Here is a 19,785-nt window from a genome sequence, read left to right on the forward strand (position 1 = left end):
TTAAAAGTAGAAATACTAATTTTTAAATAACTGTTTTACAAGAAAACAAGATCACTTACTTTCATGATGCTGATATACCCATGAGATGATCATCTGTGAACTGATACATATCACTAAGAAGAGGAGAAACCATGGGATTGGTTGGGCCATCGATTACAGGCCTCTGTTCCATGTCTCCATTAATCTCCATCGTCACCTAAATTGTTTCTATCAAACTTCTGAGCACTCACTATCTAATGAGTTGCAAGGCTCACAATCTGTTGTATTATAAGGCGTAAGAGAGAGAGAGAGAATTCATGGCCTAGAGAGAGAGAAACAATTTACTTTTTAAAAAGATAAGAGAGAGTGGCTATTGTAACACCTCATTTAAGAGGTGTCAAAATACAAAATCAAATGAGGTGTTAAGATGCCACATAAGAAGTAAAAACATCATAATGAAAAGATACAAGAAAAAGATAGTAGACCTAAGGTCTACCCAAATAAAATTGGACGATCCAAATATTTAGTAATATTGTAGCTTTTGAAACATCTTAAGAAAAGCTAAAAGAATGGTCCCTATAGTGTATTATTGCCCCAATGAACTATCATTCAAAATTATTTCTTTATATAGTATTATTTTCATTATATATATATATATATATATATATATATATATATATATATATATATATATATATATATATATATATATATATATATATATAATTTTAGGGTCATCACAGTGCCCAAACAAGGCTGGCCACCTAGGAGAACTAGAGAATAAGACATCTTCACCTAAGTCTAAGAGTTCATCAAGTCATGTCTCTATTACTCAAGGTTCACCCTCATCCAATTCTATGGACTATGAGTCCCTTCTAATCGAGTGCCTTAAGAACTTATCTGAGGTCAAGGTTTTCTTGAGGCGTGCTACCCTTGTTAAGTCGCACGTCCTGCTTAGGGTGTCGAGTCATCAGTCAGGTCAGAGTCAAAGGACTTCTCTAGCCCCTGATCAACAAGGTCATGTGAGTTCCACTCCATTGGTGAGCCGGCACCGCCAATCTTCTCGTCCTCCAATTTTCATAGAACCAGCTCGCCTACGGGATCGTCCATCCCAAAGTCAGTCCAGACCTGACCCTCCTCAAGTCATGTACAGTCACCCACCAATACAGCCTCTTCAGGCAGCTTCGGTCCCACATCATCAGTCGCAGGTGGCCTATCATTAGTCGCAAGTAGCCTATTTAGATCATGTTCCAACTCAGTATTCACTGAGTCAGCCATTCCTGTAGGCTCCATACCCTTCGACCGCACCTCTGGCCTCCAGTTATCCTTACTCGAGATATCTTGTCAACTCGACCTCTATGTTTGCACCACCTATCTAACCGGATCCAGTAATCTCGCAAGTCTAGCCTACCTCTAGTCCAATGCAACACATATCAGTTGCATCTCATGCACCACAAATTTTGTTATTAGTTTTGGGCAACCAGCATATTTCTAAGCTTAAAACCCCTGAGTCAGTTGAACTCGCCGAATTGATGGACCAATTATCCACATTTAAAGAGACCCTAGCTAAGAGCGAAGTTCCAAATATACTCCCTCCACGATCTTATGCCAAGGATGTTCTTGGGGATGTCGAATCCATTCGTTTGGGTTTTGAATTCCCTCAGTTCGAAAATAGGTTCAACGGGACAGATGATCATGAAAATTACATCACTACTTCTATATTGGTTATTCCTACACTTGAAGAGAAACCGTATTGTCTGAAGGCCATATTTCAATATACCCTATCTGGACAACCCTTGACATGGTTTTGAGAGGTGATGTCAAAATACTTGAATCAAACTCCTGATGAATTGTTTCAACGTTTTGTTGAGCAATATTGTGGGACTAGAGAGAGACCAATTATCCTTGGTGAATTGGTCTCCACCAGACAAAATCATGACGGCTTGTTCACACTTTGCTCAAAAATTTAGAGAAGCTACAACAAAAGTCATTGATTGCATACTTTATAAAACTTCTAAGATCAGTATGCCATAGAGAACGCATCCCCAGAGTATAAATTCTACTTCAGTAAAAATATTCGTCATTTCTCTTTGAATCAATGCTCAAAATGGATCACGTTATGAGAGAGCAAAGGAAAGTGCACGAGACCGGTCAACAGTCACACTAGGGCAAGATCCCAATGAAGCCATACTGAGGCAAGAACGAGATGAAGTCATGATGTAACAAGAGCCTGACTACAATGAAGATTCATCTGAATGTGATCGGGAAGAGATGATAGTTGATGAATGTGAAGCAGATCCCATGTCAAAACCATCACTAAAATTGCTTAGGGATATAGATGAGGCTTAGTCAAAGTAAACCTAGGTAATATCAGATGGTATGGCTGATGAAGATAAATAAGTCCTACTGAGACGTCAATCTGATGAAGATCGACAAGTCGAAATCCCTGCTCAAGCCTGAAAATCATCGAATATGGCCTTGAGGCGCAAGAAGAAACTGCCTTGAAAATGAAGACCGAAATGGTAAAGTGACGTATTCGATTATGGAATTTCAGAAACCAAATGATGAGAATTGCCATAGCTTTGGGTCTATTCCATGGGGAGCTCCTATAGAATTAGAGAAGTCCAACAACAAAAGGAGGAAACAACTCCAACAATCCCAGTAAAATTTGAAAATATGAAGACACAAATGGACAAAATTATCCATCTTATGAAAAAAATACCAGATGAGCATGAGCTCACTCAAAACCCTGTGGCTACAGAATTTTATAAAGAAAATGCAAGGATTGCGTTAGCCCAAGGACCATAATCTAAGAGAGAATGGAAGAACAAATTGTCATACAAGCAGTTTCAATTGAAGTGGAAGGAACAAACTTGTAGAAGACTCAAGACACCCTTCTCCTATATAGTGGGGCAGAGGCAGATGACCCAAATCCCGAGACTATGGATTCTCAAATTCCAACTGAAGAGAGTAACCGTATCTAGAGTTCGGAAACTCAAAAAAATGAGAGCTATTCAAGCAAAATCTCTATTCCGGTTGCAGATACGGGCTTAGAGAAAGTTCAAGACATCCTTGTGATACATGTCACTAAAAAACAAAATGACTTAATTAATCTCATCTTTCAAATAAGTGCAATGGATGTTTTACAAGAGGCTGAAGTCATAAATGAGCTTAATCAAGACCTTGAAGCTAGGGATTATTAATATTGTATTAGTGAGGAATGCCTTAATCTCAAAAATACAATTCAAGAAGAAACAAAATGGGTCAAGCCTAGAGGATTCAGTTGAACTATCCCCTAATGTGAACCCAAAATAAGATCCATCCCCTCAAGAATGGATGTAAAAACTTGAACCTCTAGAGATCCTAAGAGGCCTACTTGGGTCACCTTCACTTGACTTCTTGGCAGACGCACATATTTGGGATGAAGAGCTGAATCTAGAGAATTCAATTACACCAGTCTCTAAGATTGATTTGGCAATCAACACCGAAGAAAAGAGGGATCCAAATTTTATCAATTTTGAAGATCTAACACCTTTGCAAGATTTAAAAGAAATCGAACCCTTAGAAGTCCTAAGGGACCATCTGTGCCACTTTCATATGATTTTTAAATAACTTGTCTAAATGGGACGAAGAACTAGACATTGAAGATCAAATCATGTTATTCCCTCAAAGAAAAGGTAGTCTTGCTAAACCACTTGATAAAGGTACCCTCACTTGATGATGAAAATAAAGCAGGGGCAATCAGTGGGGCCCATGCCATATCTTGTAACTCCCAACATTCCTCGAGGCGATATACTCCTCAAAAGCAACATGAAATTGTAATTGAAAAAGATTACAAAAAAGGAGTGGGGTGATCACTTACTCCTCCCTTTCAAATAAGCCAAGTGGAACATCTATGCTCTGCTTAGGCATTCTACTTCGTAGTATTGACAACCTAAAGAGTTGAAAAAAAAAAATGGAAGAAAATGAGCTTAGCCAACCCAGCAAGAGATTGAAGGACTAGAAAGCTGATAGTGACTTTGAATATGAAGATCAAGGCTCGAATGAAGCAATTAAAAGAAGAAAGACTCTATAAGAATTTGACAACCACTATGAAGGAAGTATCAGATATCAATTAGGGACACAGAAATTTTAAGAATAATCATGACTAGGACCTCCCTACCACCTGGAAGAAGAAAAGATGATCGAGTTCTTATCTATTTTGTAAGGCAAAGTGCCAAAAAGAAAAAAGAAAAAAAAAAAAATGCCACTGACTCTTCTTATTATTCTCCTCTTTCTTCATCTTCTTAAAAAAGACAAACAAAAGAAAAAATAATCCACCCTGATAAAAAAAAAAAAAAGGGAATCTTGAGCGTTGAAAAAAAAACCACCAGGCTGAACACTCGAAAGGGACGTTGGCTGCGATAAAAAAAAGTAAAAAAACATAAAATAAAAATCCGTCGAGTTGAAAAGAGTATTAGATCTATCAATTCGAGCAAGCAAAGGCATCAAAAAAATGATATAGTGGCACAAATCAGAAGAACGACCTGATCCAGACTCAAAATTATGGGTTTCGGATCCCTAGAGGTAAGTATATATTTCTTTGCTCAATTTAGTTTGTTTTTTTCATTTAATTCTCTGTTTTATTTTATTTTTTGAAATTAATTTATTATTAAATTTAATTAAATTTAGAACATTTTTAGGTTAAAATATGGATTTGGAGCAGGTGCTGCCAGTGGACTAAGAGAAAGACTAGATTTGTATATATCTTTTTTCTGAGCCCATAATTCAAGCGACACCACTTTCTCTTCTTTTTTATAAAATAACTCAATTTTTTTGTTAAGATTTAAACAGATCTCATCCAAGAGGTTGGCGTAGTTTAGAGCGTAAACAAGCATGCTGTACTTTGATTGTTTAGAGCATCGGTTCTATACAAACTGCGCCCTTATTAAAAGGACCCTCCACACTGCCATAAAATATGTTGGGATATGATAACAAAATATAAAAAACTTATAAAATGTTTATCTCATATAAAAATCGTTTTTTCAAAAAAATACTAAATTAATCAAATGCATACCAATGGAACATACACTATATATTTCAAATTTCGTTTTTTTTAAACATATGGAAAGGGAATTGTTGCAATATTCCTGTCTTTTTTCATGTTTATCTATTTTTCACTAAAATACCTATAGTTGAGACCTACAAGTTCCAAACTGGTTTCTTTTTTTTTTTTTTTTTCTGGGGACTAGGAGATTGGTTCGGAACTTCATGTTTTGAACCAACTTTTCATGAATTAACCAATTCAGAACATAAAGCTCCCAACTGCTTCGTCGCTTTAAATAGAGCCGTTTTGGAGCTTGAAGCCTCAAAACAATTGACTTGTCTTTTATTGTGAATGAGTGGTTTGCTACTTGGAATTCCGAACTGACCTAATTGTCTACTTTTATAGTGAACACCAATCTAAAACTCCAAGTTTCATACTGGTTTATTTAAGAACAAGCAAGTCTAGATCACAAATTTTAGAACCAATCCCTTGATAAAAAGGCTCCTGGTTCTGGAGTTTCAAACTAGGAGTATTTTGGGAAAAATATATTTAAAAACTAGAATTGTAAAATCTAGAGGATGTAGTTTACATAACGCGTCCACATTAAATACTCAAAGTAAGATGCACCTTCAAACCCTTATGATAGATGGAATTCCAGTGTGAAAAACTCTTATAATGGCTTGAAAATATGTTTTTATATCTAAATATGAAATTTTTAGTTTAAAAAATAATGCAGATCAAGCACATTCATTAAAATTTGAAAATTATGAAAATAAATGATTTAGGTAATACTTACAAGATGCACTAATTATTAAATTTTTTTTATAGGTAAATAGTTTTAAGACGTGAAATCCTCTTTTTCATATCCATGCATCTCAAGGTGGAGATCATCAATTGGTAGGTATACTAAAATAGCATTTTAAAATAAATTTTAAGTGTGTGCATTACTTTAAATTTAAAGCTCATCATCATCATCATCTTCAAGCTTTGGATTATTTGGCGTTGGCTACTTCGTTAATACCTTTTATAAACTTTCTTCAAATATGAAATACATAGCAAAATTTTTGGAAGGGTGTGGTTTGCATAAGGCTGAGGCCCTAAACAATCAAAATAAGTTACACTTTCAAATACTATTGAAAGATGTTGTTTCAGTACTGAAAACATTTATGATAGTCTGAAAAATTATTTTCATCTCTAATTATAAAATCTAAAGTTTTAAAAATAGTGCAGATCAAGCATATCTATGAACACTTTTAAAATTGTGAAAATTTACTCTCTAAAACATATACACTATTTTTAAGACTTAAATTTTTTTTTTTTTTTTTATGTCTATACGTCTTAAGGTCGAGATAGTTAATTTGAAGATTTTTGAGCATTTAAACACCTCTTCTAATTTGCACCTTAACTTGATTGTTTAGGGCGTCACCCTTATATAAACTTTTTCCTTTTACTCTTTTTGAATATCAGCGAAAAATTCGGAGTTCCCAAATTAAATGGAAATAAGGCGCGTTTTCGCGCGTCCAAAAATCGGATGTATCGGGGCTCACCGTCGCTGTTTTCCCTTTTGCGCGCACTCTGCAATCGAGAGAGAGAGAGAGAGAGAGAGAGAGATGTCATCCCCCATGGACGTGGATGTAGAGAGAGAGCAAGATATGAGGTATTTGCAGACGGGAAAGGGGAAGGTGGTTGAGAGAGAACAGCTCCTCCCCAAGGCCACTCCATGGGTGGAGAAGTACCGCCCACAATCCCTCGCAGATGTTGCCGCCCACAAAGACATAATCGATACCGGTCAGTTCTCCCTCCCTCCCTCCCTCTCTCTCTATCCTGTCTCTGTCTTTCCCTAATGGTGATGAAATTTGGGTGAGTTTTCAGTTGATAGGTTAACAAACGAGAACAGGCTTCCCCATCTCCTCCTCTATGGCCCTCCTGGTACTGGCAAGACCTCCACTGTTTTGGCAGTTGCTCGAAAGCTTTATGGAGGGAACCTTCGCAACATGATTCTTGAGCTCAATGCTTCTGATGATAGGGGTATCGATGTTGTTCGCCAACAAATACAGGATTTTGCTAGCACCCAGAGCTTCAGCTTTGGGTATTCTATTGAGACCTCTTTCTTTGTTTTCCACTGTTTTTTTCCCGTCATTTCTTGCTTTTTCCATTGATTATATTGGGATGCATAATTGTTGGATAATCTAGCGTTAGGTTTGAGAACTTTGTGATTTTGGTTGATGAAACTGTATACTTTGCTCTATATGATTGGACTTCTGGCTGGCATACTCTTATCTTTCTTCAACTGGATCGTTTTGAAGATGACATTGATATTGGGAGCATAGTGTATATTTTATATTTTTTTTTAAACTAACTGTTCTCCATTGATAAAGTCTAAATTTTATACAATTATATAATATGGACAAAATTGAGTTCTATGGGATCACTTCGATTTACAAAACTACAAGAGCAGTTTTGAATTGCTGATTGGTCGGCAATCTTTTGGCTTCTCTCCATGTAGGACAGGACGGAACGATAATGTTCATAAAAATCTCAAAAATTTCTTCAAAATTGTTAGCACGCCTCCAGGGATGTATGAATTCCCCCCTTGGCCCATGAAGTTACATTCTTCAAATTCCCCAAACACCAACCCCCCACCCCACGCACCAAAAAAATAAAAAAGAAAAAAAAAAATCTTCTTAGTTAGGTGGAGCCCATTTTGCAATGTGTTTCACTGCTCATTTTAATCCTCACCACTGATTGCCAATGGTTTTTGAATTCCAACGCAGAGAACCCACAAAATTCCTTTCTCAACTTAGCCCAAGAAATCACCATCGACTTTATTGTATCAAACAGGGATGTCACACTAGTACACCACCATCTTGAAAGTATGATCATTTCTCTCCAGTCACAATTCCCATAGCTGAAATGCATATTCTTTGTAGGATTAGTCATGTTTTTGTTAAGTAAAGGGACATCCATTGCCTAATTAAGTCCTCAAAGGAGTAAAGGGTAACCGTTTGAAAACCAAATAATTGCAGAAGATGGTTTGGTGGCAATATTACAATGAAGGAATGGATTTTTCACAGATTATGTGTGACTCTTAGACATGATGCGGCTGTTAGGGATAGGTGTGCCTCTATTCATAAGGTGTCCACCATCAACACCTTGTTCAGCAACACAAGCCAGGCAAAACTTGGTTCTTTGGCAAGTATACATGTTATAGTTCATTTAAAGGAACTTACAGAACTTATTTTCAATTGTGAGCGCTCTCCTTGAATCCAAAGGTAATGAGAATGGGTAGAAAGTACGGTTCTTGTTACTATAGATAATGGCAGAATGCAGTTAACATATTGCAAATATTTTTTAGAAGTATAACAAGAATATTGAGCTGGTTAAAATGCATTATGGTTGGAGCACTGCGAACAAATCTGGATATAATTTTTTGTTGTTGTTGTTGTTGTCCTCATTTAATGAAAGTACGACTATCAAAGTGACCCTGAGTTCTACTCGAGCATCTCAAAGGGCAAGGAAATTAAACCTGGAAATCAGAATTTCTTTTGATATTGGATTTGTTAGCAAAACTGAAATCAATGTTTTATTTATTTTCTATGCCATAAAGTTTTGGTCTTTAGATGTTATGTACTCGCAAAGTACTTTAGACTCTTTACTATTTGGTATTTTGGCTATATGGTGCAGTTTACTTTGTTGCTCAATGCTAATTTATTGCTATGTGCTTGGTTGGTATAATACATAGTCTCTCGTGGTTTCTTCAATTTAACGAATTTGGATCAATTTATTTCACATGTTAATTGTATTAGATAAAAGGGACAGGAAATATCTTTACTACTTTCTATTAGCGACTCAGATAGCATATATATTGGAGACTTTTACTGAATTAAAATGCCTGGTATCACATAAATCACATATCCATGTTATTATTCCATATTATTATATTTTTGTTATTCTTTTTTAAATTTGTTAACCACATCAGAAGTGGCCTTCATCATGGCTCCATCGGGTCACATTAACCCCTAGTGTATGGAGTCTACATATGCTGCATTTGTTGATCTTGAAATATAGGCATTGCGTGTACTGACAAATTTTAAAATTGATGTTAGTTCCTCTGCTCAAACTGTTGGGGCTTGGAAATGAGTGCGAGGGACAAGAATTTTATCCGTCAGAGTGGAAGTATGCAAAGGAGTTAAGAAAAGGATTTGTAGGAGCTCTCATCTAGTAGGATAATGGCATTGGGAAAGAGCGCCATCTGATCTTATCAAAAAGAGAAAAAAAATCAAAAGAGCCAATATATATCTTTAGTCATTAGTTATGGAGGGTGGTGGAAGTAATGATGAAGGTGTACGTAACATAAAAGCTAGGGATTAAAAACCGGTGAGTTGGCTTGGGACTGGCACGGTCCCGGTCATACGCTTAAAAAAACCTAGGAAAAATGCATTTTAACTCCCCAACCAAAAAATCAGTTTTTAAATCCAAGGTTAACATTATAAAAAAAAACTCCATGTTGTATTTTATTGGGATCGAAGTTCCAATTAACCCTCAAAATCAATTGTTGAAGGCATCTTTTTAATCCAAAAATAGATTATTTGGATTAGTTTTAGATTTTGACGAGGTTTTCTCACCAAAATCTCATGATTCTTCAAGCCTAAAATTCTTATCCGCCTTTATTCCAGTTTCTCACTTGATTCTTAGCAAAAAAACTTGAAATTTGTTTCAAATTATTCATGTTTAAGTCTTCCATCAAAACCCTATATGAAATTGTAGTATCAAAATCAAAATGAGAGAAACCAAAATTTCAAATTTTGTGGTTTCTTTGAACCTGCAATAGGAAATCTTTCTCTCCCATTTTGTTCACCAAATTCACTGAAATCTGTCCCAAAATGCTCCTATCACATTGATCTACAAAAGGTCTAACAATTTTTTTGAATCAAAACCGAAAAACTTGGATTTCAATATTTGGTACTTTTTCAACCACATTTTTCTACCTTTTTTTTTGGGAAATTATCAGAAATATATCTTAATTTTTTTCTAATTAGAAAAAAACTCTCAACTTTCATAAACCTCGTCGACACCCTTTTTCCTCAATTTTGTCATTTTTTTTTTACCAAAATAGCCTTCACGGTAGTCATATTACCGTGAAGGCTCTGTCATAAAGTACCGTAATGCAGTAGTCCTTATGTTAATACGACTACTGTGAAGACTATTTTGGTAAAAAAAATATCAAAGCTTACAAAAAAGGGTGTGGATGATGTTTATGAAAGTTGAGGTTTTTTTCCAATTAAAAGAGAATTAAGGTATATTTCTTATAATTTCCCTTTTTCTTTCCATTTGTTTTCTGGATTCATAGTTTTTTATTTCAATGTTACTTTCTACTTATATGTTAAAATCCTTTGTTATCTAAGTTTTGGACTTAAGTGTTGTAATTATATTTGTATGGGAAGTTTTATCTATATCATAAATTTTAATAAAATATAAGGCTGAGAGATGTGTGAGGGTGGGTTGAACCTCCTGTCTTTCTCTTTTCTCACATGTCTTTCTCTTTTCTCACATGTTTCTCATATTTTTCTCTTCTCCCTTCTCTCTCATTTTCTTTCTTTTTCCCCTTTTCTTTTTATATTATTGGACATGGTATCAAAGTTGATCCTTTATGTTTCTTGAATCTTTTCTTTCTTGAATTATTTCTTTCTTGAATTCCTTATATCGGTTCAAGTGGTTATATTTGTGGCTGCCAATAAGGGATGGCCTTGTGGCAATTGCTATAAAAAATGCTTTCCTCCATGGTGATTTACAAGTCGAAGTGTACATGGAACAACCACCTGAGTTTGTTCCTCAAAGGGAGTCATATAAAGTGTGTAAGTTGAAGAGAGGCATTTATGGACTGGAACAATCTCCACAGGCAGTGTTTGAAAAGTTTAGTAAAATTGTTATAGCATATGGATTTTGGCGCAGTCATGCAGATCATTCAGTGTTTATTTGGAAACAAGACTCCAGAATAATTGTTTTACTTGTCTATGTTGATGATATTGTTCTTACTGGCAATGATCAAGAAGGAATTAGCCATTTGAAACATATAAAACAATATCTATTCAGATTAAAGATTTGGGCTAGCTGAGGTATTTTCTAGGAATTGAAGTAGCCAGATCAGAGTATGGCATTAGTTTGTATCAATGAACGAAAAGTCGGCCGCCTAGGTGTGGTCAAGATGGACTATATTAGGTGGAAAAAGCTAGGCGCCCGCCTAGGCGGTGTAAAAGATGGGCAGCTTGGGGCCGCCTTAAAAATATCGTAATTAATTCGTAATTTGCATGTAACAATAATTATTAATTTATTAGCAAACTAAAAGATAGTATTTCGTAATTATTAATTTGTCGAAAATGCTTTTTGCATGTAACATTAATTATTATGTTATTGATAAACCAAAAGATAATATTAATTCATAATTATTAATTTATCAAAAATACTTTTTGCATGTAACATTAATTATTAATTTATTGGGAAATAAAAAAATAATATTAATTCGTAATTTCTAATTTATCGAAAATGCCTTTTGCATGTGATAGTAATTAATTTATTGGGAAGGACATGGTTTCTATGCGGCCAACCTGCATATTGTAGAAATGCAGGCTGGGCACTAAATATATATTTTTAAATATAATTTAATCCTAATTTTTAGAGAATGTATAATCTTTAACATGGAGATCATGAATATGAAAAAAAAACAATTTTGAAAACTAGAAATGATAATTGTATTAAGAAAACTTTTGGACTGTTAGCTGCACTTGTTTTTAGATGAACAACGTATTTGCACCCATCTTTAAGATGGATGCTTTGTACCTCTGGACCACATGTTTTAGAAATGCGGTCCTTGACCGCATGAAATAATTTTCCTATTGGGAAACCAAAATAGTAGTATTAATTTGTAATTACTAATTTATCAAAAATGCTCTTTTGCATGTGATAATAATTAATTTATTGGGAAATCAAAAAAATAATTTTAATTCGTAATTACTAATTTATCAAAAATGCCTTATGCATGTGGTAGTAATTAATTTATTGGGAACCCACAAATAATAACTACGAAAATGCTTTTTGCATGTAACATTAATTATTAATTTATTGGAAAACGAAAAAAATAGTATTAATTCGTAATTATTAACTTGTTGAAAATACCTTTTGCATGTGATAATAATTAATTTATTGGGAACCCAAAAATAATAACTATGAAAATGCATTTTGCATGTAACATTAATTATTAATTTATTGATAAACCAAAAAAATTAGTATTGATGTGTAATTATTATTATATAGCATATACAATAAATGGGGGAAGGTGTTGGGGATCAAACTTTTTTTAAAAAAAACAATAGCCGCCTTTGGGTTTGGGTCGCCTGCCTTAGCGCCTAGGCGGCCCAAAGCCCCCACCGCCTCCTCCTTCTTGGGTTTGTATCAAAGAAAATATGTGACTAATTTGTTCAAAGAAACCGGAATGTTGGGTGCTAGACCAGTGGATACTCTTATGGATTCAAATATGAAATTATTGACCGATCAAGAGTTGTTTGAGGATCCAGGAAGGTATAGGAGACTAGTTGGCAGACTGATTTATTTGACCATCACCAGGCTTGATATTGCTTTTGCAGTAAATCTTGTGAGTTGATTTATGCATGTTCCGAGGATTCCTCACTGGGATGTTGTTCATAGAATTTTAAGGTATATGAAGGGAGTCTCAGGTCGAGGTCTGATTTACAAGCCAAATAATCATTTGGCTATTGAAGGTTACTTAGATGCTGATTGGGTAGGATCAGTGTTCGCAAAATCGAACCAGAACGGTTAACCGGACATGGGGTTAAAAATTATTGAAATTTTTTTTTTAACCGAACATGGGGTTAAATATTAGATGCTGATTAGATAGGATTAGTGTTCAAAAAATCGAACTGGAACGGTTAACCGGACATGGCGTTAAAAATTCAACCGTTCTAACAAGGCAAGTCCTGGGCAGGCAAAAAATTATTGCAAAAAAGCATATAAAGAATGATTAAAATATGAAATGCATATAAAGAATGATTAAAACAAAACACATTCAAATGAGTTGAAAATTATTGAAAAAAATGGATTTTAAATAGTCGATTTGTGTTTAGGGGTATTTTCAAATTTTTCGAAAAAGATCGGAAAATATAAAAGTGAGTTTGAATGACCAAAAACAATTTTTAATATTTACCATAATGTAAAGCATATTGAAAAATGTATCACAAACCAAATTCCTTATTTTTGGGATTTTATATACACTTTTTTAAATAATTTTTTTTTTTAAATACCAACTGATCACCAAAATCGCCTGAAACCGGAACCGGCAAGGGGCCGGTTCCGATCTAACCAAGCGGTTACCGGTTAGATCGCCCGGTTTTTCTTACAATTGGTAGGATCACCATTTGACGGGTGGTCTAACACATGTTATTGGCTTATTGTACCTTAATTGGTGGAAACTTGGTAACATGGAGAAAAAACAAAATATTATGGCTAGTTGCTGAGGTTGAATATAAAGCAATAGCGCGCACTACATGTGAATTGATGTCGCTAAAACACTGATGCAGGAGATGGGCTTTACTGTTGCTGAGCCTATGAAGATGTATTGCGAGAAGAAACCTGCCACCTGTATAGCCAATAATCCAGTGTTTCATGAAAGGACCAAGCATATTGATGTAAATTGTAATTTTATTCGAGAGATAGTTTCTAGTACCAAGTGTCTACTCCATATGTGAAATCTAGGGATCATTTGACAAACATTTTCACCTAAGGCGTTGGTCGTAATATGTTCCAAACAATTTGTTCCAAGCTGGGCATGGGCGACATTTATTCTCCAGCTTGAGGGGGAGTTTTAAAATCCTTTGTTATCTATATTTTGGACCTAAGTGTCTTAATTATAATTGTATGGGCAGTTCTATCCATATCAATGTACAAAAATTCGGCGGCCCGACCGTCGGACTGCCCAGGTGGCTTGTTTCTCAAACTGCCTAGGAGTGGCCTAGGTGGGGGAGGGGGGTCCAGGTGGACTTGTTCAAGGCGGACACCTAGGTGCCTAAGGCAGGCGCTTAGGCAACCTCAAGGCAGGTGCTTAGGCGGATTTGAAGTAGCCAGATCAGAGTTGGCATTAGGTTGTATCCACGAAAATATGTGACTAATTTGTTGAAAGAAACTGGAATGTTGGGTGCTAGACCAGTGGAACTCCTATGGATTCAAATATGAAATTGTTGGCCAATCAAGAGTTGTTTGAGGATCCAGGAAGGTAAAGAATTGGCAGGCTGATTTATTTGACCATCACTAGGCTTGATATTGCTTTTGCAGTAAATGTTGTGAGTTGATTTATGCATGTTATGAGGATTCCTCACTGGGATGTTGTTCGTAGAATTTTAAGTTATTTGAAGGGAGCTCCAGATCGAGGTCTGATTTACATGCCAAATAATCATTTGGCCATTGAAGGTTACTTAGATGCTGATTGGGTAGGATCACCATCTGACAGGCGGTCTAACACATGTTGTTGTACATTCACTGGTGGAAATCGAAATTATAAAAGGGAGAGAATGCCCCCTATATCATACCATCACCATATAAAACTGCACATTGCCTGGCATTAATATTAATTTTTTATACAAATCGAAACCATAAAGGGAGAGAATGCCCTACTCCCAACCCCCCCCCCAGAAAGAAAGGCGTTCTGGGCCTTTGTCCGCCTCTGCCCTCTTGAACATTAGTCCATATCATAAATTTTAATAAAATATAAGGCTAAGAGGTGCGTGAGGATGAGTTGAACCTCACATCTTTCTTTCCTCTCATGTTTCTCATATTTGTCTCTTCTTCTTCTCCTTTCTTACTACACAATGAAATCAATTTTTTATTTCAAATATTTGATTTAATGTTTTTCTCTGATTTTTTGCCCTGTTCTTAATTTTTTTCCTTGTTTTTCTGTTTTTTAATTAAAATAAAATATATACCTAATACATTTTTTTTTTTTTTTTTTTTTTTTTTTTTGTGTTTTTTATTTTTGGCTTGTTTAATCTTTCAAAACTTTTATGCAAAACAATATTTTAATTTATTTTTTGGGTTAATCAGCAATTGGATATGTTTATTATTTTTAATCATAAATACTATGCATTTGCTGCTTATCAACAAAAAAAAAAATTATGCATTTGCTAGAAACATACAACATTGAAATTTAATGCATTTTATATTGCGAAATGATTGTGTTCTACTCAGAGTGGAGCAAACTCTGCTATTCATACTCATTTGATAATTTCATCAAAAGCTGCAACATATTTTGTTAATTTTATTAAGAAATCAATTCATTTTGATTTTTAAATTTTTTTAAATGTTTTTTCAAATTTTTTATTAGCTTGATGTCCCTGAACCAAGTTGATTGGGAACTTATAGGTGACTGGTTCGTTACTGTTTTTGAAACACTGATCAAAACAAACAAGAAGTGTCATTTAGCACAAGGTTTTATTTGGGGCCGTATAATGCTGGTCAAAGTAGCAATCGTTACTAGCTGTCAGATGATAATTGGGCATCCAATTCATATTGATTTTTTTTGTTTGATGAACAAATTATTGCAGAGAAACATGTTCATGTTCCCTTTTCTTGTAACATACTATTTAGATTGTTGTCATCTTTGAAATTGAAGTGAATATTTTTTGTAATTGCTATAATCTTTTGGTAGTAGCGTTTGTTTATTATTTGAGCCATTATTACTTGAGTTACACGCTTGATTGACCTATTAAATAAAACTTCATTTTTCTCTCCGACTTATCATGTAAGGCCTCCTTGTCTTTAGGGTGAGTCATAATTGTTGGGATCTCCCAAACATAGTTCTTGGAAATGATTTTAAATCCAAATCGTTTTAGGAATTAGAATCGTGGTCAGCTAGAAGAGTACTTTTTCCAGAATCAACCTTGGTACAAGAGGTATATTGGGAAATGAGATTTCTGTTTTATAAGAATCGAGATTCGACCAAAATAGATTTGAGATCCCTACATAGATGGAATTGAGATTTTTGGCTCTATGGAGTTGAGTTTCTAACCTATTTGGAATCAACCAATATGGATCTTAGATTCCTTTATTTATGGAATTGAGATTTCGACATCTTTAGAATTGCTATTCCTAGCAGTGTTCGCAAAACTGGGCGATCTAACCGCTAACCACCTGGTTAGATCGGAACCAGCCACTGGCCGGTTCCGGTTTTGGTGATCAACCCATATTTAATTTTTTTTTTCAAAAAAGTGTATATAAATTTTCAAAACTGTATATAAATTTTCAAAGAAATTTACATTATAATAAAGATTAATTAATTAATACTCACTTTCATATTTTCTTATCTTTTTCAAAATTTTTTAAAAATACCCTAGGCACAAATCGATTTGTTAAAATTCATTTCTTTCATTAACTTTCAACTTCATTTGAATGTGTTTTCTTTTAATCATTCTTTATATGCTTTTCATATTTTATCTTTTATCTTTTTTATTTTTTAACATTTTTTTGATCTCCTGGGACTTGCCCTGTTAGAGCGGTTGAATCGGCCGGTTTACCGGTTAGGCCGGTTAAACCACTTCTGGGCCCATGTCCTGTTAACCATTCCGGTTCAATTTTGCAAACACTGATTACTAGGTATTTCGAATCGAGATGTGACCCAGTTTGGATTTGAGTTTCAACCCAATTGGCAATCAAGATCTGTGACCGCCTTATAATTAAGCATCAAGCAGACACATGGATAGATAGTGACGGATTTAGTACTTCGTAAGAGATGTCATATTGGTTCAATACAATGCATACTTAAAGAATCAAGTAGAGAACGTGGACCATCACTTTGGTTTCTATTGGTCATTTGATACCCAAAAACGATGACTATACCTTTGAGATTGGGTGTCTAGCTCGAGTAGTTTGATGCCTTGAAAACTTCTAAACATCACTTCTCAGAAACAAGTAAAAAGAAAGAAAAAAAGAAAGAGAAAGTGGAACATTTTTGGTAAACATTGAGAGGTATGTGCCTTTGATACAAGGGGTGAAGGCGAGGAGTGTTTAATTTTTAACATTGTAAGTGTAAATTATCTTATTTTTATACTCCAAGCCTTGCAAAAGAAGTTATGCTTGCCATTGTTACCTGCAAAAGATATTGAATGGAAGTTGTTAAGAACTTAACTCTAGGCATTTGTATTTGAATGTTGATTTACAGGACCATAACTTTCGCAAGGTGTTCATTGGATTCTTGTTCAGATCAGACATGAACTATGGAACATAAATTGTCTCCAGTTTTGATTTCCAAATAATCAAAATCTATGAATATTTCAGTCAAAAGTCACATATTTATGTACTTAGAATATTAGTATTTGATTTCGTGGTATTACAATAAAAATAAAAAAAACTGATCAAGGTTATATGAGAGCGGAAACAAGATTAGATGTTTGTTTCGTTCATTGTTTCTTTCATCTACAAAATGTTGTACTTGTTGTTCAAGAATCTGGCTTCGAAAACAATCGAATAAAGTATCGTTATATGTGGAAACTAGTTTCAACAAGTGTAGAATTGATATTCACGCATTGGGGAATTGAGAATTAGTAAAATTGGAAACGAGATTCTTGAACTAAGAATCAAGATTCCAGACATAAGGGAAACTGGTTTTGTGAAGATTCCCTGTAGGAATCATAGAATCGGGGTTCTGAATTGGAATCACGACCTTTCGTGAGAGATTTGAATAACTATGCTCCCAACCTAGGAGACTATCCCGCTTTGGAATCTCGCTTTTGTGCTCTAGGAAAGGGATCATCAAATGATCTTGATCCCTACCTTAGAGACTAAGGTAACGACAAAACTGCTATTTTCTTTATTTATAGCCTGTGACCAATGCAAGTTTACTTTTAATATTATCGCATGATTTGCTGGTTATAAATAAGGAAGCCCATACTTTTAAGAGTATATAAACTGTATATACTCTTTTAAGGCTAGTTGCAAGATTCCGAAGAGGTTGTGATCGAGATCCCGAACATTTGGGGATTTTGATCTATAACATATGCATTGCATGGATGGTGGCTGCAATCATAGGGATTTTCTAGCCTTCGACAATCCCCGGCTTCTGGTCCCAATAGTGCTTCCGATCCTGCCCCAAATTCCATCAACTATGGGGTAAATAAACCTACTTCAAATTGATTTTTCTCTTCTGACAAGCTATTTGTGCATGCCATCATGCCAAATCCTTTGGGAGCAGCTTGTTTATGGATAGTAGATTCATGTATTGGATCTAATGAATGAGAAATCACATTTGTTATGGAGCAAAAGAATTTCATGAAATTCATTACTTGGTTAGAAGAGATTGATCAATGGTGATATGCTTAAAACTGAATGGATTACCTTGTGACCTGCATGGAAACTCCAGTCACAGCACAAAAGGGTCCAGAATCTGAGTAGTTTTTGAAAGACTAGTCGAGTCCGCTCAAAAATAATAAATATTGGGAAGCCGCTTGGCACCCTGTCGAGCCTGTGTGACTTGTGGGTCTAGGTGCACTCGCTTGAGTTTTCAAACACTAATACTCTTGGATTTGGGGCCTTAGTTCTGACTCTAGAGTAAGCCAAACTAGTTTGTGACTTAGCCATTATCAATATGCTGGTCCCAGCATGGATGAGATTCCTACACTCGTTTGGAGTTTGCCATGTGTATTGATTGGCTCAACTGAAAATTTTTCGTTTTGATTCTTAAGGGTTTAGGCTTTTTTGTATGGCAACTTACCTTAATGTCAGTGTTTTATTGATCAGAAGGGGTGGAGCTTCAGCTGTTTTGCTATATGAGGGAGGAAATATCATATTCATAGTTATAGTGCATTGGGAGCAAGCAATGTTGTCGAATGCAGCCGCATACTGCATTAGATGGCCACTTCATGTGTTATGTGTCCTGAGGCGCATCTCATAAGTCCTCATGCACGGGATTTGGTGATCCTCGTATGCAACCCACTGCTCGTGGGCAGAAAATGCCATGAGTAAGAGCACTTTTGTACCTTTACCCCTGAAATGGAAGGGAAATGGTATGGGTTTGGGTCCTTTTTTCTTTTGTTGTGGGGGGTGACAGGGGGTGGGGGGTGAGGGGAGGAAGGATATATACCCTCCCAAAAGACATTCACAACTATTTTTATATGGTTCTAACTTCTAAGGGGAATGATTAAAAGCAAGAGCTTGAAATAAAAACACTTATAGTGAGTCTGAAGTTTTCAAAAAAGAGTTGGGGATTCTTTATCTATCAGTTGTGAGTTTTGTGGTTGTTGTTTTGAGGGTTTTCGGCTGGGCATCACCAAGTAATCGAGTGTTTTCAAGGGCTGAGTAGATTAGAACTTAGAAATCATAATCTAGGATCAACTTTTTTTTGGTAAGTTTCATTTCCTACTACTTTTTTGGGAGATTATTGAATTACCCATGAGAGACGAACAATTTAACACTTTATTAATATCTTTTTATTTCAAAATACTCATAAAAAAGCACAGTCTTCAGTTGGAATAATTGCACATGACGAAAATATTAAATACTTCATCTCTGATGGGTATTTTAATGAATTCCCTATTCTTTTCTGAACTATCGTCTTCTTCTAGTAACAAAGATCCAAAATAAAAATTCTCTAAACTGAACAATCTTAAGGATTGAATTAGTATTTTTTGTACTCTTTGTCAGAGAACTTACACGGGGGTGTTTTTAGTGTAACCGGGAATGCTAGAGCATGCCTTCAAGCAACTAATGAGATTAGAAGAGAGGTT

General features: G+C 35.2%; 1 protein-coding gene across 6 annotated transcripts in view; it reads left to right on the plus strand.

The window, feature by feature from the left end:
* The first annotated feature begins 6,571 nt into the window (after positions 1–6,571).
* Positions 6,572–19,785, plus strand: part of LOC18446530 (replication factor C subunit 3) — a 35,420-nt gene continuing 22,206 nt past the window's right edge. For all 6 annotated transcript variants that reach the window (XR_967077.3, XM_006856646.4, XM_020674986.2 and 3 more), the window contains exons 1-2: positions 6,572–6,793; positions 6,878–7,094. Coding sequence is in view for 5 of the 6 variants with exons in the window: in XM_006856646.4 (XP_006856708.3) it covers positions 6,616–6,793; positions 6,878–7,094 (395 nt within the window). In the remaining variant the exon portion in view is untranslated. The remainder of the gene's footprint in view (positions 6,794–6,877; positions 7,095–19,785) is intronic.

This window comes from Amborella trichopoda, chromosome 11 (assembly GCF_054954075.1).
Source record: "Amborella trichopoda isolate Santa Cruz 75 chromosome 11, AtrichopodaSantaCruz75HAP2 v2.0, whole genome shotgun sequence".
In the NCBI taxonomy this organism is placed as follows: domain Eukaryota; kingdom Viridiplantae; phylum Streptophyta; class Magnoliopsida; order Amborellales; family Amborellaceae; genus Amborella; species Amborella trichopoda.